Genomic DNA, 22,336 nt, shown 5'->3' on the forward strand with positions numbered 1-22,336 from the left:
TTTAAAATACTATGTAATCTGAGACTAAATATAAATAGCGTTTAAAAATAACTACAAATTTTTGTCTGTATCATAATTATATCATATATTATATAATGTTATAATATATAGTATAGATGATTCATAAAAACTCTTAGCTCAAAATATTACAGTGGGGAAATATAGATTCTGTACATAGAACATCTTATATATTTATAATATAGTACGTAGTTATAACCAGCCGTTTGACAAAACATGATTGTATCATTTGTATCTGCTGAGCCTTTTTTTACTCATTTTTCTTCAGCGGATAATAATTAATATCTAATTGTAATAATTATTCAATCGTTGCTAAATACCGTGTGACTTTATTCCATTCGTCGAGATCGGACTTCGGATCAAATTAAATCATAGTTTCAAATACCTACCCGTGAGTATTTTAAGTTTTAACATAATCAAAACCTACTTAAAAATCAGTACCATCGAGACTAACGCATTTATGTTTTTTTTAAAAATAATAATTATTATTATTATTATAACAAAAGTAAACGATATTGGAAATATTGACATATAGACATTTGTGGAAATCGTTGGAGAACGGGGACTTATCCCCATCAAAATAATATTTTTATGTTTTCTTAGTAATTGTGTGTATAATTTTTTTATTTAAAGACACTGGAGTAATAATTGTAATATGTTATAATTATAAGTCTCAATAATAAATAATACATCAAATATTATTTATATTTATAAATTATAATTAAATAAACATTTTATATTTGTACGACAGTATGTACTGCTTCTGTTGAACATTTTGTAATGGTAAATTTGTTGGGGATGTGGGGATTCAATTTCTCTACTCTATAGTTATATGGCATATGATAACGATTATTTAACTCCCTTCTCCCGAATAATATTGGTAAAAATTTTTGTTCGTGGACATAGGATCATAATATATTAATATATGATTATACTGGGTTAAGTTATTTAAGTTCTACATTAAACCGAATTTACTTATTGCAACATTATTGTACAGATTAAAAATTTTTATATTTTGTATAGTACCTACCTATAGCTATACAAAAACACAAACATAATCATTGATAAACTTACTGATAAGGATATCGATTTATTATTTCTTTATTGATATGTACATAGACCACTCTAAGGTCACAAATTAAATTCCTAATCGAAACGTTATTGGTATATTTAACATATTTTTAAATTGTTTTTAAAAATAATAGTAAACTATTATACAATATATCAATAAAAAACAGGTTATTTATTTAATTTAAAACAAGTTAGAGTAAACGAGCAAATTGTTTAGAGTATAATTTAACAATAATACTCCAATCAGAATACGAAATTTCTTAAATCCAACTAGTGACTAGGTTGTTCAACCTTCCAGACTACTTATAGGTAGTACTTATTGCAAGCAGTTGGGAAAAAAACATTCAACACAAATCACAATAAATAATGTTATTTTTTTTAAATTTATATTTATTTTATATTTTTAAATTTAAAATTGTTTTTGTTTTTATTTTTTTTTTCCAACAATTTATACAATTTGGTATAATAAGTATGCGCGAGTTTTACAGGTTTAGGTCTTATAGAAGTTATCGGTTGGCAACACTACAATTTATGAATATTATATTTGATGAAGTTAGTCAAGGATATGACACCATTTCTTTTTCAATCTTTTTGTAGGGTTTCTTGAGATTGGAAAGATTTTTTGATAGAATGTTTGGATGTTTGGGAAGTGAGCTGTGGTAATGTGATAATACGTGTGGAGGACTTAGAGTTGGTTCCTAATACTGTTGGTAATTTTAGATTAGTAATAGTGTGTAATGTTCAGTTTGAAATGTAGAAAGGGGCTTTTTGTGTTTTGCAATATTTAAAATTTTTAATGTTTGATTTTTTTGCTGAGTCCCAAATTTGAACGCCGTACATCCAAATTGGTTTTAGCAGACTTTTATAAAGTTTAGTTTGGTGTTGATTGAAAGTTTTAATATTACATCTAAGAAGTAATTGAGGGTGCGAAGATAGGAGTTCGGTTTGAGTTTAGTGGTGTATATATGATGGCTCCATGTTAAATTTTTGTCGAAGTGGATATCAAAGTATTTTGTAGTTAGAGTGGTATAGGTATTTGGATGTTGTTGAAGGCAACTCGAGTACAGGTACCTTGTTTCAGTGTGCATTTAATGTGGTTTGATTTGGATTCATTTTTTTTTTACTTTCCAGTTTTTACACCAGATTTAAATTTGATAAAGATGAAATTGAAGCAAGTTTGATGTAGTAATAGGATTTTCATGAGTTGAAATGATCGCTTTATCGTCAGCGTATTCTGGAACAAAGGTGTTAGTAGGTGTTAGTAATTGGTCCGTGGTAAATATGTTGAAGAGAAGAGAAGCTATAAATGCACCTTGAGGACTTCCACTTTCCAGTATGTATTTTAGAGGTGGTAGATAGAGAAAGGTGATGGTAACGGACAGTCAACAGTGAGTCATTTAGGTAGGATTTAAGGAGTAAATAAAAGGCAGGAAGTAAGATTTTCTTTATTTTATAAATGAGACTATCATGCAACCTATGCGGTCAAACACCTATACGAGATCAAGGAATGCTGCAGTGCAGCGTGACGATATCGTCTGCGTTAGTACGCTGTTAAAATTAAATACATTTGCGCTTTAAGTGCGGTGAAACGGTTTGGAGAAGAAAATATTTAAGTTTGGGTTGGTATTTTGTTTTTGTTTTTTTTAGTATTGTAAGAGGAACTGTTTTCTTTGACCATGTAAACATATTTATTTGCGATACGTATAAATGAAAATGCATATTTTATTTAATTGTTAGCAGCTTTTATCTTTGGTGACCGTGGACAACCGAACGGGCACTGGAGATAAGGAAGCAATTAGCTAGTGGAGTGCGCCGCGCCGGGCGCGGTTTTTACATAACGTCGTGCGTAGTATTATATGTTATAGTGGTTAATTACAAATTTCTTGAATTTTAGTATTCTAAGAGGACCGGAGTAACCGGACTTCTTGAAAGCTGAAGCTAGTGTAAACGGCTCGTTGAAATTTAGGTGAGTATTTTGGTATACATTTCGATTATCAATTGAAACTTTGAGCACGGGGAAAAATTTGTCGGAATAACGAAGCACATACGTGAGTGACGACTTTCCACGGCGAAATTTTAAATTTAAATTAATTATATTACGCACTTATAACAATGGCACAATGCATAATATACAGGGTGATTTTTTTATCATAAAACACTCGTTACTTCAAAAAGTATTCATGTTTTTGAAAACATTTTTTTACATAGTTTTAAGCTGTTAAAAAACAACGTTTTTATTAAAAAATTATATTTTTAAATATTTTTTATCCTTATATTTTTTTAAGTTTTATACTTTTTTGAATGACAACAGAGTTTTAATTTCATATTCCAAAGCAGAATAAGTTTATGAGTTATACGTATTTAAAGTTTAGACAAGCGGAATAGTGGACAAACATTTTGCGGGGTAACCCCATTCCACTCCGCGCAAAGTAGGCTTTTGCCTAGAGCACCAAAAAAATATCAAGTGGAGGGGGTAACGTGCATAGCCCCAATTTTAATTTTCCATTTTTTCCTAAAATTGAAATTAAAATATTGTCTTTGTGTTTTTTGTTTGAATTTGATTTTTTTTTAAGTGATAACTAATTGATAAAAGGATACTTTTGATGGATTAATCACAGAATACCTATAAATCTTACACTGTGTCTAGATAATCGGACGTTTATGTACAGGCATGCACTATTATAGACTACCGGGTACCTATGTAATTAAATAATTATATACGTGCCTGGGTATCTAAATACAGGATTAGTCTTAATCCGTGATTATCACAGAATTGGTCTATTATTTGCTCAATATATATATATATATATTATATAAATTTACCTAATATACCTATAGTATCAAAGTATTATATATTATATTTATATTATTATTGTTATATTCTGTTGTACATTATTTTAACTTTTAAATACTTTGATACTATAGGTGTATTAGGTAAATGTATAGCATGTTTTTAAACAAATTTGTTTAGTTAATAATTAGGTAATAAAGTAGTATTTAAAGGCGCCTGGAAAATCATGCCTACTGTAATATTTTATTTTTATCTGGCCCTGTATACCTCGTAAATATAAGTTCGTTGTTTATTATGTACAATCGAGGCAATCAATATTATTAGAATATATACCCTTATTATTATTATTGGTTATTGCATCATATTGTCACCTAGATTTTATATAAATATTTTAAAGAAGACGTATTATTATGATATTGGTTCGAAACAAATAATTAAAACTAGTAGGTATATTTATAACAGAAAATTGTACAAATAAAAACAGACTAGAAACAAACAGTGTACAATTATTTTATAGCAAAATACGAGTAGCATAATAAATTATCCATTGGTTAACCAAATGCACGAAATCATTAAGAATTCCCGCCAAAGTGTGGTATTTGTTCAAGACAGCCTCCTACAAAGGATGACCTATTTTTTTCTGTACCTATCGCCAACGATTAAATCTGCTTCTCAGATGGATTCAACAACAATCATAGGTCAATCAAAAGTCACAGTCAATATCCATCATCACTTTTATCGGAAAACACACAATCACCAAATTTCTAGAATAATTTAAATCTACACGCACTATATTTGAATACTTCTTTACTACCTTTACCGACTTCCATACATATACCTTCTTCAATCTTCACTGTAGTATATACCAACGTTTATTATCATTGTGTGCTATTAATTTTTCTCTTGGATTGTAAAATAATTGTTGAGAAATGTAATAATTTTTGGTTGAAATATCAAAAAATAAAAAATAAATGTAAATGTAATTATTTAAATAATATTACAAGGGTGGCCAACATGAATATTTTCGCGGGCCAAATGAATGAATACAATGACCCAGAGCCAAAACGTTTAGGTTAGGCACATTTTATATTATTTGATAATCTTTTAAAAATATAATTAAAAAAATTAAAATTCATAATAATAATAAGTAAATTTTGATTTTATAAATAGCCGCAAGCCATATTGTATCTGACAATAACAAGAGCTATCAGTTTGCCACCACTGTTATATTAGAATACAATAACCGTATTTAGGTGATTATTATCGGCTTCTAAGAATTTGAACATATACAATATTTGAGTTAAATAATTATAAAACACACATATCGTGTATTTAAACAATAATGTGTTTTCAAATTATTTAATTGCATTTTTTGTTACAGGTAAAATAATAAATTACATTAGGTACAATAATACGCATTTGACGAAGAAGAACCGAAAACTTTCAGAGATGCTTAAATCAGGAGTTCATAGGCAAATATATGCCACTATAGCCGGTAAGTACTAAGTGCACATGTATAAAAGAATAGTTATAATACGTGAATAATAATGCCTATAGGTACGTTAAATACATAAATTCTAGATGATAGTTATACTTAGTTTTTAATTATCTAGGACAAAACAACAAAACACATTTATAAAATTATAAGCATTAATTTAAATTAAAATATCAAATTAATTTCTAAATATTAAAATGTAATAATAAATTAACATTATGCTGCTAGAGCTGCGGGTTAAAATTTTTATGTGTATTAGAACAACAGTTAATAATGTTGGAAAAAAAATTAAAACTCTAAACTCTAAATCAACCTTATTATGACATGAATTTTTATGGTAATAAAAATAATAAAAATAGGTATACCCATGTCCCATATAATAAAGTTTTCATTGAAATTTAAAATTTGTTATTTTTTTTTAAAAATCGGTAGTTTGTCTATCATATATTATATACTGAAATAGTTAATTTTTTTATATTTTACTATAAGAAAATATTACTTTTACAAAACTAATAACATAAATTATTCTATTTTTATCATATTTTACACAATTGAAGTGTATTTTTTATATTATTTGAATAAATAAAATCAAAATAAATAGCTATTTTCAAAATTTCAAAATTAGAATTATTTAAGGTTTTTTTTTATGTTATCGAAACAAAATTTTAAAATAGATTATTATTGAAAAAAAACTGGATTTAAATATTTTTATTTACCATAGTGTGATACTTTTAGAACTTGATAGTTATCTACGTATAATAAAATATAACTAATGTCTAATGAACAGTTAAGCGTTAAAAAGTGTGAAAACTATAACATTTTATTTTTTAGGTACATTTTTTTTTTACAAATTGATTAATATCATGCAATTGTGTAATATTTTCTAATTTTCTGTAATTTTCATTTTTAAAACGAAAAGAAAAAATTGTGCCCCAATATATAGGCAATATTATACCTACGTTGTATTATAACAAATCTGCTCTAATATCTAAAACTCTGAAATATGATTAAAATGAATAAAATGTATTAACTGATTTCTTTAAATATATTTTCTGTTTAAAAATGGAATAATTCTTATTATGCTATACCTACCTACTGTCAAACTGTGATTTTTTTATTAATTTATAATTGTATTTTATATTTTATATTATATCATTTTAAATAAGTAAAATTGTTTTAAAATTTTACTACGTCTATAATTTCTATAAATATAACTTATAAATACTTAATACACAAGTCTTAATACTAATATTAGTAATATTATTAAACAAATACAATAATATAATTGTAATCTGGAACATTAAAAAAAAAATAGGTTATGAGTTTTGTGATAACCGATCATAATAATTCATGTATGGCGAATATCAATATACTTTAATTTTATAGCCCCATACAGTATTACTCACCGCGTATAAATTAATTAAAGATTAAATATGAAAATTGCTGCCCTACAAAATTATAAAAATACCGAACAATTATAGTATATATTAAAATAATTGTATATATATGACTTATCGTCACCAATTAAAACGTTGTGGAATTTATATAGTTATATAATGAGTAATAACTTTTGCCTCATAATAATAAACGTTGAAACGTGAATAAAAACAAACCAAAATTTCATCAACTTTTTATTATGTTGTGAAAGAAATGTCATCGAACCGAAAATGATCTGCTTGGACAATCATTTCATAACATGCAATCATGTTGTTAATATTTATAAAAAAAATTGTAGTCACTTCATTATAAACATAATATGTCACATATTATAAAACAGTGGCATTATACGAATTTAATATAGGACAACTATATTCTAAAGCAGGATCCAGACGATCAAAATAAAACAACTATAAAACCAGATACTTTCAATTGCGACTAGGTATAGCTGATATGTTAAATTATTGAATATTATACATACATATATGATATATTACATATTATTATATATTAGTGTATAATATAGGTTATTCTTATACAATATAAACTCCACAATCCCTATAGGTAATGGGTACAGCTATATATCACTATATATATGAGCATAGGCGCCAAGTACACGGGTGCTCGGGTACTTGAGCACCCATTGAAAATATTTATAGGTATAGGTAGTGAGAGGGGAAAAGCCCCTCACGATTACTTGACATTGGTATGAGCACCCAATAGATTTTTGAAAACCTGGCGCCTATGTATATGAGCTATTTATATAAACATAGGCGTAATCAGGCCTTTGATTCGGAAGGACTTGAATCTCACTTAAATATTTTTTTCATACACCATTTTAATTTGGGTATTTACACATTACACATAAATACCGCTTATACTTTGGTACATAGCTGTTTATGACGTTTATGTATTTTGAACATCGATCAACGATTATTAATAACAATATTAAATAAAACGATTTATAGAGCACTACATATTCATATAGAGGCTGTAATTATACTTATCAAATTTGTTTCAAAATTTTACGACCCGAATTAAACAATATTACATTTTATTTTAATTGTTACGGATTTAATAATCAATATTTTAATTTCGGTTGTATTTAATTTAATTTTCATCCATTACAAAAACCATGTCATCAGCAATTGTAATAATTACTTGATCGGAAAGTACGATTTTTCTTTAATCCTTATTATAACCTTATAATAAGTCTTGATACTTGTTAAAAAATAACTAGATGTCGTATAAAATTTATGTTGTTGTCAGACAGTTTGATTTATACACACGACAATAAATAACATTATTTTTTAAATTGACAAAATTAACTGTTTACAAAGTTTAACTTAACTATTAACTTTAAAAACCGATTATAATATATTTGCGTTTATGCTTTGTAGGATAAAAACTGTAATATTGAGTTACGCCTTAGTGCCTTACGCATATCAATTAAATTAATTTAGGTATGCGCTATACAAATAGTGTAACAATATTATGTCTCAACTTTTTTATTATATTTCCGAGTAAAAATTTTCAACAGTACCTAAAACCTTTGGTCGCGAGTAAAAAGTTATATTTTAATAAGAATGTGTTTATTGTTGACTTGGTCCCGTTACTTTTGTCAAATCATAGTAAATTGTATGTAATTAAATATTTATAATATACATATTATTAAATCGTTAAACTAAATTAATTGACCAAATTATGATTATCTGGGTTAAAATATTAATAGGTATAAGCATAATAGGTAGTCGTATTGATTATCTTTCGTGGAATGTTTGGGATGTATATCAGGAGGCAAATGGATGTCTATCTATTTAGTGTATAATACAGGGTCCGGTAATAAAACCTCCCATATTTTAAGAGGCAGTTGCAAATAAACAAACAAACAAATAGAAAAAATTCTTTTATTTTTTACTCAAATAAATATTATGCTATTTTTAATTATTTATTTTAAACATTATATCGGTTAAGTGGTGTCCTCCGTTGTTAACACATACACGAAGCCTTTTCCGATAGTTTTCCATAACTCTTCGTATCATTGCTGGTGTAATGGAGACCAATGCCTGGTAATTAACTCCTTAAGTGTTTGTAAGGATGCAGGACGATGATCGTACACTGTGCCTTTAAATATCCCCAGATAACGTAATTACAGGGTAATCACGTTAAAAATTTAAACTTAGACATTTTTTTTAAAATCACGTTTTATTTTCTTCATTTTTTGTTGGTTTTTATTTCATTTTTTTTGTTTTTTTTTTCCTTGCCATTACATCTACTAAAAATGGCACGTATACCAATATTCATCGATATACCCTCTCCACTGTTGTACCACCACCACCACAACTCGCGCAGCGCTATTTCTAAATACCGTAGTTTTTTTTGCCGGACCCTGTAAATCAGATAATACAGACATTTTGCCTATAAAATTTTGTACTTTCCCCATAGTATGCTTAATACACTCACGCAGTTCATTAAAATTGTATTATACTGTTATATAATTATAGCGTCCATGTCGATATTCATCAGTGGCATGTGGCTGGGCTGGCCCAGCTCGGCGTCCGAAAAGTTCGTGAAGAACGAGACGGGTGAGCTACACGTGACCTACGACCAGCTGTCGTGGATCGTGTGTATGATGGACCTGGGAAACTTCATCAGCCCACTGTTCGGTGGTTACCTGATGGACCGGTTCGGCCGGAAGAAGGTGATCGCCGCGCTCGGCCCGCTGTTCATCGTCTCCTGGTTGCTGACGCTGTTCGTGCCCACCACGTTCGCCCTGTACACGGCCAGGCTGATGGCGGGCCTGGGCAAGGGCGTCTCGTACACAGTGGTGCCCGTATTCCTGGGCGAGATTGCGGGTGTGGACATCCGCGGCGCTCTGGGCAGCGTGTTCACCATTCAGCTCAGTGGCGGCGTACTGTTCGAAGTGATCATCGGCCCGTACGTATCTTACCACACGCTCAACGCCACGTCTGCCGTGGTGCCCGTGCTGTTCTTCGCCGCTTTCCTCTGGGTGCCCGAGTCGCCGTACTACCTGCTCAAAGTGGGCCGGCCGGCCGACGCGGCCCGGTGCCTGCGTTGGTACAGGGGCTGTGACACCGGAAGCGATAGCGACAACGGACACGCCATCGTGGCCGCGGAGCTCCAGCTGATGGAAGTCAACGTGCGGAAGGACATGGAAAACGGGTCGGCATTCAGCGAGTTGTTCACCAACCGGAACAACTTCCGTGCGCTGGCCGTGGTGTTAGTGGCGTGCGCAGGACAACGCGCGGGCGGCATCAGCAGCCTGACCGCGTACTCTGCGCTCATACTACCCGAACCGTCGCCCATTATGGGCAAGTTCGAGTTCATAATCGCGTTCGCCGTCGTCCTGGTGGTGGTCAACTTCGTTGGGCTGGCCATGGTGGACCGGGTGGGTCGGAAACCGCTGCTAATCTTCTCCGAGGTGGGCCTGGGATTGGTCACGTTCGTTTTTGGCGTCTACTACTTCGCTGCCACATACTTTGCAGACGCCGCCGCGTCGTTCCGATGGCTGCCGTATGTGTGCCACACCACGTTCGCCGCCACGTTTTCCATCGGTGTTGGCTTCATACCGGTAGTGTTCCTCGGTGAGATGTTCCCGGTTAACGTCCGGTCCCGGTGTTCGGCGTTCGCGTCCGTCACTCTCGCCTTCTTCTCGTTCTTGTCCAACAAGACGTTTCTCGCCGTCTCACTCAAGTACGGTTACTACACCATGTTCTGGACGTTCTCGGCCGTCAACTTTGCCTGTGCATATTTCTTGCACAGGTACGCGATCGAGACGACCAACAAGACGTTCCTCGAAATCCAAGAAATCCTAGATGACAGCGTTCGAAACGGACCGAGGAGCCAAAAGAAACGACCGGATATCGCTGTGACGTACAACAACTCATGCGGGGCCGATATTTAATAATATATACCTACATAATATTATTATGTATAAGGACACCTGATACGATATATCTTCAATCCGAGAGTCCGATATTGTGGGTTTTAATAGATTAGGTATATAGGTATAAAGGAATTTGCAAAATAATTCAGTTAACACACTCGTTAGTAGTAGATAGGTATTACCTATTGACGTTTTAAAAAATATGATTTTTAGATAATTTTTTGTCATTACAAAAAAAAATTTAAAAAAAAATTGTTTACGCTACCTACATACCTAACATTTCAGAATGACATTGTATCTACCTACATTCAACAATACCTAATGTCATATTCCTGAATAAATGGTACCTACCTACCAGTTTTTTCAAAAAAAATTTTATCACAATGACTTCAAGTTATCCAACAAAATATTATTATATTATTAATATTATTTTTATTTTTAAACATTATCCCTATATTTTGGTATAATGAATGTTTCCAGTTAAAACAAATCACCCTGTGATATTATGTATCTATGTGTAATTAGTTCAATATGTAAATAGGTATAATACAGTGATTAGTACTTTAGTAGTGTTTCAGGTCCCTGTAGCGTGCAGTAATAAAATGTCTAACAATAAATTGGGTGTACTTAAAACTGTAGGTAGGTATTATTTTACAATAAGCTTATTTTTATTTATAGAAATGTTTGAAATAGCTTTAAAATGTTTAAATATACCTATAATATATTTGTACTTTTAACGTCTGAATTTAGTTTTTAACATTTTATCTGAGACGAAATGTTTAATATTTGTACATAATTAAATTTGTGATTATTTTTATTATAATTATTATTTATTAGAGTAAAAGAAAGAAATACTTATTTTACAGTTTTTAATTAATTTCCTATGAACTACCTATGCTATGGTTCATTGTACCACTACTACTATTACTATATTGGTATTTGGTAGATAATAGTAGGTACTATAGGTACCTATATATAGAACTATAGAAATCAGTAGGTAAATATATACTAATAAATTTTATATTTTAAAACAATATTGTTATTTATCATCTGTTCTACTTAGTTCTATTAAAAATTAAAGTGTAAAACCACTTTATTACCGTAAGAAAATAATCATAAATTTTGATTACCACAGTCTCTAGAACAACAGTATTATCCTAAATTATTAATAATTATACTAATCCAACCTTCAGTCCATCTACTCTTACTCATATCCTTAATCTTCGGATTCTGTAATAATGACCGTAAAAGCGTAAACTCACAAAGCAACTTCATAATCCAAACAGTATAGTCGATAGATAAATTAATAATTTAAAACACCCTATTTCATATTAAACATTTTTCTAGTGAAATTTATCATGAAGTTGTAAAGATTTAGGAGCAAAAAAAAAAAATTAAGAAATATAAAGAAATAAAGAAATGAATAAATAATGGAACAAAATTGAAAATAACTTACAATAGGTACCTATGTACTTTAAGAAGTTAAAATTTTTCCTTTTAATATTTAGACGGCACAAAAGCGAATTCACTTGTCCATTATAAATATTTCTAGTATTCATTGTGGTAATAACAAAAACTTAAAAAAACTAATAAATATTATAAATATTGAGAACAATATTGTAATAATAGGTATTCTATAATAGAAAAATAGGAGATTGAACTGATTGAAGCTATGCCATTTGGATGATCCTTCCTAATTCCTTTACTTTTTACTTATATGTAAGTTCTGTAGAATGTTATCTTTTACCAGCTAAAAATACTCTAATAGAATTATACTCTCTAGGTCGGGTTTTCTAGAGTTTGATCAAGTACATACTGTACAATAAAATTGTACCTATATAAGTATGATATGATATACATGTGTCTTACTTGGCTCACAGCTGCTTCTATAGACGTTTCTATAGTAGTATAAGGAGACATACATTATGTGAAATCATGGTAAAAAATACATTGTTATAGCTGGTTAAAAGAGGTCTAGTTGTTGCTCACAGGCTAACTAAGGCTTGACTTCTAAGACAACAGGTCAATTTTATTTTATTAATAGCCTTGATGAGTTTAAGAATACAAATAAAATAAAATGTTATATACAGTAACTGTGTGAAAATTAATTAAAAAAATATTTTTGATTTATGCTTTTTTAAAGGGAGTTAAAAATTGAGCTATTTTAAATTAACTGGCATATTCTGTGAAAAGTGTGCACACCTATCAGTGACGCAACCAAGAGGGGTATTTTGGGTGTCTGGACACCCCTTTGAACCGTAACTTTTGTCCATAGTATACTAACAAATTTGGAAATATATTGGGGAACTTTGTATACCCTACTGGCGGACACCCACCTTGAAAAAATCTTGGTTGCGCTACTGACACCTATAGTATACAAAGGGAATGTAAAATATTATATCTTCTAAAATGTTTAGAAAAAAAAACTCATACATTTACTTATTTATAATTAAATAATTATAATATTAATTATCATATATTATTAACATAATTGTTTATTTATAAAAATTGTAGCAAACATTAAATATATAGTAAATTATAGAATATTAAATATCACATAAAATATTCACAATTAATCAAAATTGCTATATATTCTATAATCTAATTATCATTATAGGTGATAGTATCTTCATCGCAGAGTCCATACAGTTCACTATAGTAAACTGTTAAAGAGTTGTACCTTGAGTTAAGCATATTCTGTTGTACCTCAATAAAATCATCTTCTGCAGATTGAATACACTAAAAAAATATAGTAATAATAATTATCATATTTAATATTATTATTATTTAGTAAATATGGCATGTTAGTAATTAATAAGGTCAGGGTTTAAATTCCTAAATAAGAAATAATTATTATTTTATTAGAAATAAAATACTGCGTTATATGCAGTAGTTAATGCGCAGTTAGTTCGAGAGTTAGGTGCATATGAAAGCATTTATAATTCACATTAAACTGATGCACATTTATTATTTAATTAAATTCGTCAAATTGAATTAACTCTTACTCTGGGATTAAAAAATGCATGTCAACGCTTTAATGCAAATTAATATGTTAGCAGGAATTTTAAACTGTCAAATTATAATTATTTTGGTCATGGAATACAAAGTATAAAGCGTGGACTATAAAACATTTGCATTAACTTTTAATTTTATTCAACATCTAATCTTGATATTTTAGGTGCATAATTCGCATTGAGTTAATACGCATTAACTGCTGCATATAAACGTAGTAAAACTGAAATTTGAAAAATTGACTTAATGCGGCGATGATATACACACTTCACACACATATCTCTTAATCATTCTTAATATACATTTATCCTATAAACCTATTAAACAAAAACTTAAATACCTACCAAGAAATTAATTTATTTTTAGATAATATTTTAAGTAGACTTAATTGTATAGTATATTGAACAAATATGCATTAAAACCAACAAAATGATAAAATGATAAAAAATGAAAAAACGTCAAAATATACAAAAAATTCAAAACAAAAGTTTCAACTTTGAAGCACTTGTTACATACATGAAACTAATTAGCTAACTTCTAAAGCATTATACAAGATCAACCAAAAAAAGATGCATTTTGGATTGAAATCCAGGCTCTAATAATTACTATAAACTTATAATATTGTCTTACATCGAAAATGTTAGTATTCTTTGGTAAATGTAATGCAATATTTGATGTGATTTGTCGAGTCAAACTCATCATATGTTTTATGCCACCTTTCTCGGGCATAATGTAACTTAGTTTGTACTCTTCAAGGTTCATGAGATCAGGTCCACCCCAAGGTGGGGACAAAAACACAACATCAGCTTTAAGAGTTGGCGCTAGAGTAAAGTAATCACCAATGATGAATTGAATTCGATCTGCAACACCATATAATTCTGCATTGTGACGGGCTATTTCAATCTTTTTTGGATCAATATCAATAGCTATAACTAAAACACAAAATAAATGTTATTGTGTGAGTAATATATGTGTGAAACATATAACTGTTGACATTTAAAACTTACCAAGTTCACAAGTCTTAGCAAATTGAATAATGTTACTGCCAGCTCCACAAAAGGGATCAACAATTAAATGACAACTACATCGATCAGCTATATGAACACTAATTATTTCAGGAGTGACAGAATACCAACTCTCTGAAACCAATTAAAAGATATTTCGAGTATAGAAGTTTATGGATATTAAATTATAAATAAATATTAAAATAAATCATTTTGACATTAACTACAATCAATAATTATAATAAACTTATAAAAATACCTTCATCTAATTTTATCCCTTTTTCAAATTTAGAAAACAACATATATCTTTTTTTCCAATACTTCATTAATGTAGGTTTATTTTTCAAATAGCTATAGCCCAATCTATCCATTTCTTCGTTAGTACATTTTTCTTTTATATCTTTCCATTCTTCTTTTTTTAATGCTTTTTTACTTTTGACTTTACTCTTTGCACAATCCTTAGAATTACTTGATAACAAGTTATCATCAAATGTTGATGTTGCACACTAAAAATATTATAAAAAAAAACTCTTGAATAAAAACAAATGTTTAAATAGAAATGCATTTAAGTATGAAAATGAGAATCATTGACTATATCAACTAATAATTAATTAGTTCAAATCAAAAATTTTGAAATGATAAAATTGATCAATGGTTGATTAAGTATTAAAATTGTTATTAAAAAAAAAAAAACATGAGATGTTTAATTTATATAGCTGTCACACATGGGGCAGAGTACAAGTTCTTAAATAAATACCTGATATAAATAATATGATGTGTAAGTTATAAACCAATTGTATGCTGGAAGAATTTGATTAAGTATGTCTTATATTTACACAAACTCAGTTTTTTTAACCATGATATCAGATCATTATAATCTATAACCAATAATATTTTTAAATAATGAAATACTTAAGTAATAATTTATACAGGTAAACATTAGTTCCTTAAGTCTCAACACTCTAAATACAGATATTGTAGGTCTATGGTATAAAGCTTAACATTAATAATTATAAAATTCACATTACTTTGACATCACAATAATTTAAGTTTTTAGGGTCTATATCTTTATTTAGATAAACTAATCAGCCCTGATAGATGTTAGTAATCAATCAAGAAACTAAAATATTTATAAAAATATAATTAAAACTCACTATCTTTGGAAACCTGTACACATTTAGATGACGAGTTGACTTAATAATGTTTTTTTTAAGATATTGAACAAATCCCGTATCAAACATATTTTGATCATTATAAATATATCCCATTATACTTATAGCTCTATAAGCTTTGGAAAGTTTATTGTTTGCTTGTTGAAAATGTCTAAAAAAAATCAATTTTAATAAAACAGAACTAAATCAATGATAATTTTCTTTCAAAAATATTAGATAATTAATCAATTTATGTGTATATAATACTTAATATAATAATAGTTAGGCGCATTGATTGTATTTTGTGATATATTTTACTAATTTACTTACTTATACTTGTAAAGGAAATCAAAATTTGAAACACAATCATCAGTAACAAGTTCTTTGCTATTATTTAAGCTACACTCATCATTATCACTGTTTGGATATAATAGAAATAATTAAATATTTTATTTTCAATATAAAAAAATTATTTAAAATAATAACTTACGAATTCTCAGAGGTAGTTCCCGGAACAGTAGGACATACTTCATTTATATACTTCCAATATAACATGTGATAATGTTGTTCCTTATGATTTTGATAAAAACTTTCGATATCTGTTGGAAGATCATCCGGGATACAACTTCCATACAGTTTTATCCAAGCTTCATTTACAAAATGTTCACCGTTTTTTTCCCAATAAGCATACCATTCAGCATGTTGTTGTGATTCATTGGTACTCAAATTTGTAAACTGCTTTTGAACAATTGAACATTCATCTTCTTCATTAGATACTAACGGCTCAATGCATTTAGTATCTAATTTACTAAATCAAAATATTTATAATATAAATAACATTTACATTTATACATTTTCAAATCAAATGTTTATCCAGTTAATTTTAATAAACATAATTGTATTAAACAATATAGCTGAATTAATATATACTTAAGATAACATCGGGCCAAAAGACGACTGCATAATAATTTGACAAACTGATTTTTTGTAGTATCAGCATGAAAAGATATTTCTGCAAGTACTTCATATTTACAGCTAGAGTCAAAATTTAAGTTATCCATATTCTGAAAATTAAAATATATTAATAAACGTAGAATTTTGATTAAAAATAAATGTAAAACTATATTAAAACTAATATAAGCTAAGATAGATATAACATAATATTAGATTAAATTTCTATTGCTATGATTACATCAGTCAGTAAATTACTTAAAAAACATAAGTGCATAAGCATTATACAATACAATTTCATTTTAATTTTGTACACTCACATATTATTATAGTTTATTTCAAATTATTTTTTGCCCACAAGTGGCAGGTACAAAGTTTCGATTTGTAACCATTTAATTATCCTATATATATTCTATATAAGATATACTTGTTCTACTACAATACTTTATGCATGATGCATGAAAAACTGAAAAGTGACAATTGAGAATTTAGGTATTATTCTATTTTGTCACGATCGGTAGAATGCAAACAACTTTTTTGAAACAAGAAAACAATCGTCTTGCAAGGTGCATAACAATAATACTATAATGATAATAAATGATTATATCAATCGTATATTGTATAATATGATATGATATTTATTTTTGGCGGTTTTTAAATTCAATGATAAGCAAAAAGTAATTTAAAAATTTTAAATTTTTATTTCAGTGCTTTACACATTTATTATATTTATTTTTAAAATAAAAAAAACTTCTTAAAGCAAAAATTGTATGAATTTATATAAGTTATGGCAAAAAATAAAATGTTTGAAGAGTACCTGTACACTTATCATGAAGATGACCTACTCAATATACTAAGATCTGAAAACAAAAACCAGCACTACTCGTTAACAATTAAGTAAATTGTCATTTAATATTTTAATTTATGAATTCATTAATAGTTGTATGGGTTTTTAGTTTTTTAACACTTTTCGAGAAAAATGCTAAATTAGGAGAAGAAATACTTGAGGATTCAATTAATTTGCTCGAACAGTTTGACAAAGATTTGATCATTGTTCAAAGAGTTTTAAAAGAAAATCACAAAGATAACACAGTTAAACTCAGGGTTAAAAAAAGAATACATACACGAATTACAGGTTTGTATTATTATCTGATTAATCCTAACATTGAACATTCATTTGTAGTTGAAATAATTTATTTTCATATTTATTTATACTTCACAAGGCAAATATATATATTGAATAACAATTGTTTTTAGGTAGATATTACAACGTTTAAATATCTACTTTTGATTAGTATAACTATCTATATTTGTTTTATAATCTATCAAAAACTACAGCTTGTAAATAATTTTGGTTTTTATTATATAGCATTACCATTATGTCCAGAACTTCATCGTACAATATTTCCTCGCAATGAAGATATTGGTTCATTTTTACGTGTCAATGGCACTGTTGTACGAACAGTTTTGCCCAAATTATTAGAGTACAAAAAAGTTTATTACTGTTCTAAATGTAAAGAACCATTTGATGTAAAGGTATAATATAATATAATATAATATTAATATAATATTTCTAATCTTATAATAGGGATTGATCTAAAAGCTAAAATTAGAATTAGCATTGATTATAGAAGACCTATACTATTATTCTATAATTAATGATATTAATAACCACTGCATCATAGATAATTCTACTTATAAGTTATAACAATAATATTAAAATACACCTTTTTTAAGATATAATTTATAATTATGAATTATGATGCTTTTTTTAAGATTGATTATGAGCAATTTAATAAATTAGTAGTTCCTTTAAGATGCCCAAATTTAGAAGGCTGTCCTGGTACTAATTTAAAACCATTAAAAGATAAAGATCAATATATAAAAGATTATCAAGAAATTAAAATTCAAGTAAGTTTCTATTTACATTTATAATATTTGAGCATTAAAAATAGTAACATATTATTTTAATATCTTAGGAACAAATTGGTAAAGTAGGCCTCGGAGCAATGCCTCGCTCAATGTGGGTATCGCTAGAAGATGATTTAGTTGATAAGTGTAAACCTGGTGATGATGTCATAATATGGTAAAAATGAAAGTACTACCTACTTTTATTTGAATATGTAATGCTTTAAATTATGTTTTTAGTGGTACTGTTATTCGAAGATGGCATCAAACTATTGAAAACTCTTATATTGACATAGAATTATGCTTCAGAGCTAATCATTTGATTGTCTGTAATGATCAGCAATCTGCAATTATGATAACAAATGAATGGGTGCATGAATTTGAAACCTTTTGGGAAGATAATAAAAATGATTTATTTGCAGCTAGAGATCTTATTATAGCATCAATTAGCCCTCAAGTCAGTTTGATTATGATAATAATTGTATTATATTCTTGTTTAATTTGATTTTTAACATGAATTTTAGACTTATGGACTGTATACTGCAAAATTGGCTGTCGCTTTAGGTTTAGCTGGTGGAGTGCAACGGCCTGCATCAGAAGGTGGTGGAACAAGAATTCGTGGTGAAACACATTTATTATTGGTTGGAGACCCGGGTACAGGCAAATCGCAGCTGCTTAAATTTGCATGGAAAGTATGTCCTAGATCAATATTCACTACTGGAGTTGGTTCGTCAAAAGCAGGACTGACCGTTGCAGCATTCAGGGTTAAAAACTAAATTGAAATAATAGTCACTAAGTTAAAGATTTTTCAATTTTTTATTATTAATAGGAAGGGTCTGAATGGCATTTGGAAGCTGGTGCCCTGGTATTGGCTGATGGTGGAATTTGTTGTGTTGATGAGTTTGGATCATTAAGGGAAGATGATCGTACAGCAATTCACGAAGCAATGGAACAACAATCGATTAGTGTTGCGAAAGTACTTTCTGAATTATTTAAAAATCATTACTTATAATTATTTTATAATTTTCATTTTATTAAGGATTAATATTTTTCTATTACTTTTATAGGCTGGTTTAGTATGTAAACTAGATACTCGTTGTACTGTTATGGCTGCAATGAATCCAAAAAGTAGATATAATTTGAATTTATCCATAACGGATAATATTAAAATTGCCAGTCCATTGCTAAGTCGTTTTGATTTAATATTAATTCTTATAGATACAAAAAATGAAGAGTGGGAAAAGTAATATTATTTTACTCGTGTAAGTTAAATTTTGATCAGATATAATAAATGGTTTAACTTATTTATTTAGAGTTGTATCTTCATATGTGCTTCAAGGAAAAAAACCTGGAGCTCATAAAAATAGTACAACATTATGGAATCTAGAAAAACTTCAACATTATTTTTGTACTATAAGAAGCATGACTCCAGAGACTTCAGAAGATGCTAACACAGTTCTAAGTAAATATTATTGGATGCAGCGTCAAAGTTCCTTCAGAAATCCTGCTAGAACTAGTGTACGGTTTTTGGAAAGTCTTCTAAGGTATCATATTAATATATAGTTGAAAGATTAATACTCAATTAATAGTTATAAAAAAATGTGGTCTTAGACCAACAAGTCACTAATTAGTAATTTTGAAATTATTTTTGAAACAATGGATATTTGATCCAACATATTATTTAAATAAATTAATATTTTATTCTTATTGAGTGGCTTGTTAAAATTTCTTAGAAAATTACTATGTCTATTAAAACTAATAGTATAATATATTAGATTCTGAACGGAGTGATGAATGTATTTTATATTATTTTTATGACTGTTGTAGACTAAAATAATCGTTTGAATTTAATACAATTCTAACTATACTTTGTTTTTTAGGTTATCTCAGGCACATGCAAAACTCATGTTCCGTAATCAAGTGCTCGTTCAAGATGCTATAGTTGCTGTGTCACTGATGGAATGTTCGAATGATGATGGATCTTCAGATAACATCAATACCTTGTATACTAAATTTCCACCATGTCCTAAAGAAATGTATATTAAAGAAAGTAATATATTTTATTACTATTATTAATTTTATTATCAGATTGTATTTTTAATGATATTTGTATATGTATATAGTGGAAAGAATTTTGAAAAAGTTAGACTTGGATGACATTCTCGAAAAAGAAATGAACTTATGGTGTAATACATCTTTAGTACATTTATCAAACACAACTAGCACAGATATAGATGATGCTAGTAAACAGAACACTCTTTCAACAAATTCAGATAATAGTTTGACAAACAAAATTGCAGAAACTATACAAAATATAAAAATAAAAAAACAAAAAGATTTTTACAAATCCCAAATGCACAAAACAGAAACAACAAAACCAATAACTTCTAAAACTAAGAAAATATGTGTTAATTCTCCCAAACAAGACACACAAATTATGATTGATGAAGATTCTAATGATGAAGATATTTTTGTCAACAGTTCCAGTAAAAAAATTACCAAAATTTCATTAAAACCAACTACCTTGTCTTTATCAGCCTTATCACCACCAGAGTCATCAACAAATTTTTTTAGTAATTCTTGTTTAAAACGAAAAAATGACACTTCACAAAGACCATCTAGCTCTAAATTAGATACAGGGCAGTTGGCGAGATTGAAATTGAGTGCATATCGATCCAATAAAAAGTCAACCAGTTCAAATAATAATCAAGAACAATCAAATATTTTGAAATCGCCAACAATTCAAAATAATCCATCATCAGGTTTGTCAAATATTTTCTCATTAGGAGATGAAGACGATCTATCATATTTGGATATAGAATGATACCATATTCTTTAAAGTCAAAATAATTTAAGTCTTATCTAAAAATGGTATACATATTTTTAAATTATTTGTATATATTGTTATTATAATTTTTATTTTTTAAATTCATACACAATATAATGTAATATATAATTAAATATAGCATTGATTTAATCAATGAATATAGGTAATACAAAACAATTAATTTGTTATTAAAATACCTATTTTATTACTGTTTAATTAAATAATCTTTTAACTACTATCTTTAGTTTTCACTAAGTACTAAGTAGTAAATTTAGATTAGAGAAGCTTTAAATAAATAAGTTCTTAACTATACATACCCTAGATTTAGATTTTAAACTATAAAAAACTTGAGCCAGAACCATTTCAAATTAAGAACAGTTATTTTTTGGTATACTGATTTATTAAATTCACAGAATACCGTAATAATGATCCATGATAGGGGTCACCAATTAATATTTTTGAAGGGCCACATTAGGAATCGGAGAATGTTGAGTATATATTTATATTATTTAAAAATTAAAAACCAATAATATTTATCAAAAATAATAATTTACAACAATAACATTTAAATGTTGTCGTAATATATATATTATTTATTCTTTGTCTGCGGGCCGGATAAAATTTGTTCACGGGCCGTGGCAGCCATTTGGTGACCGATGGACTATAATAATAAATTTAGTCACTTAATATAGGTACTCATATTTTTGATCATGTTACTATATAAAATTTGAAACAATTATGAACTTGAAACATTTTCTAACTTA

General features: G+C 28.4%; 3 protein-coding genes across 7 annotated transcripts; 2 read left to right on the plus strand and 1 right to left on the minus strand.

Moving 5' to 3' along the window:
* The first annotated feature begins 191 nt into the window (after window positions 1-191).
* LOC132920379 (facilitated trehalose transporter Tret1-1-like) lies at window positions 192-11,577 on the plus strand. Of its 4 annotated transcripts, none has more exons than XM_060982728.1 (4): window positions 192-409; window positions 2,827-2,931; window positions 5,262-5,375; window positions 9,317-11,577. In XM_060982728.1, exons 3-4 carry the CDS (start codon window positions 5,330-5,332, stop codon window positions 10,735-10,737), a joined length of 1,467 nt encoding a protein of 488 aa, XP_060838711.1. In that variant the 5' UTR covers window positions 192-409; window positions 2,827-2,931; window positions 5,262-5,329; the 3' UTR covers window positions 10,738-11,577. The 4 variants fall into 4 exon arrangements, with proteins under 4 accessions (XP_060838711.1, XP_060838712.1, XP_060838710.1 ...); XM_060982729.1 differs by having other exon boundaries at window positions 2,830-2,931; XM_060982727.1 differs by lacking the exon at window positions 2,827-2,931 and having other exon boundaries at window positions 193-409.
* A 1,150-nt stretch (window positions 11,578-12,727) lies between these two features.
* On the minus strand, window positions 12,728-17,410 carry LOC132920378 (uncharacterized). The gene is made up of 9 exons (XM_060982726.1): window positions 17,158-17,410; window positions 16,817-16,950; window positions 16,377-16,694; window positions 16,217-16,303; window positions 15,890-16,058; window positions 14,995-15,241; window positions 14,739-14,870; window positions 14,362-14,663; window positions 12,728-13,458 (listed from the first exon to the last, which is right to left on the minus strand). The coding sequence occupies exons 2-9, from the start codon at window positions 16,945-16,947 to the stop codon at window positions 13,321-13,323; spliced, it is 1,524 nt and encodes a 507-aa protein (XP_060838709.1). The 5' UTR covers window positions 16,948-16,950; window positions 17,158-17,410; the 3' UTR covers window positions 12,728-13,320.
* A 94-nt stretch (window positions 17,411-17,504) lies between these two features.
* On the plus strand, window positions 17,505-21,772 carry LOC132920377 (DNA helicase MCM9-like). Of its 2 annotated transcripts, XM_060982725.1 has the most exons (13): window positions 17,505-17,734; window positions 17,794-17,972; window positions 18,207-18,373; window positions 18,614-18,748; window positions 18,817-18,923; window positions 18,986-19,202; window positions 19,270-19,509; window positions 19,575-19,721; window positions 19,813-19,873; window positions 19,964-19,988; window positions 20,059-20,289; window positions 20,626-20,795; window positions 20,869-21,772. In XM_060982725.1, the coding sequence occupies exons 1-13, from the start codon at window positions 17,625-17,627 to the stop codon at window positions 21,567-21,569; spliced, it is 2,490 nt and encodes an 829-aa protein (XP_060838708.1). In that variant the 5' UTR covers window positions 17,505-17,624; the 3' UTR covers window positions 21,570-21,772. The 2 variants fall into 2 exon arrangements, with proteins under 2 accessions (XP_060838708.1, XP_060838707.1); XM_060982724.1 differs by having other exon boundaries at window positions 19,813-19,988; window positions 20,869-21,771.
* The last annotated feature ends 564 nt before the right edge of the window (window positions 21,773-22,336 follow it).

The sequence above is a fragment of the Rhopalosiphum padi genome, chromosome 2, assembly GCF_020882245.1.
Source record: "Rhopalosiphum padi isolate XX-2018 chromosome 2, ASM2088224v1, whole genome shotgun sequence".
In the NCBI taxonomy this organism is placed as follows: domain Eukaryota; kingdom Metazoa; phylum Arthropoda; class Insecta; order Hemiptera; family Aphididae; genus Rhopalosiphum; species Rhopalosiphum padi.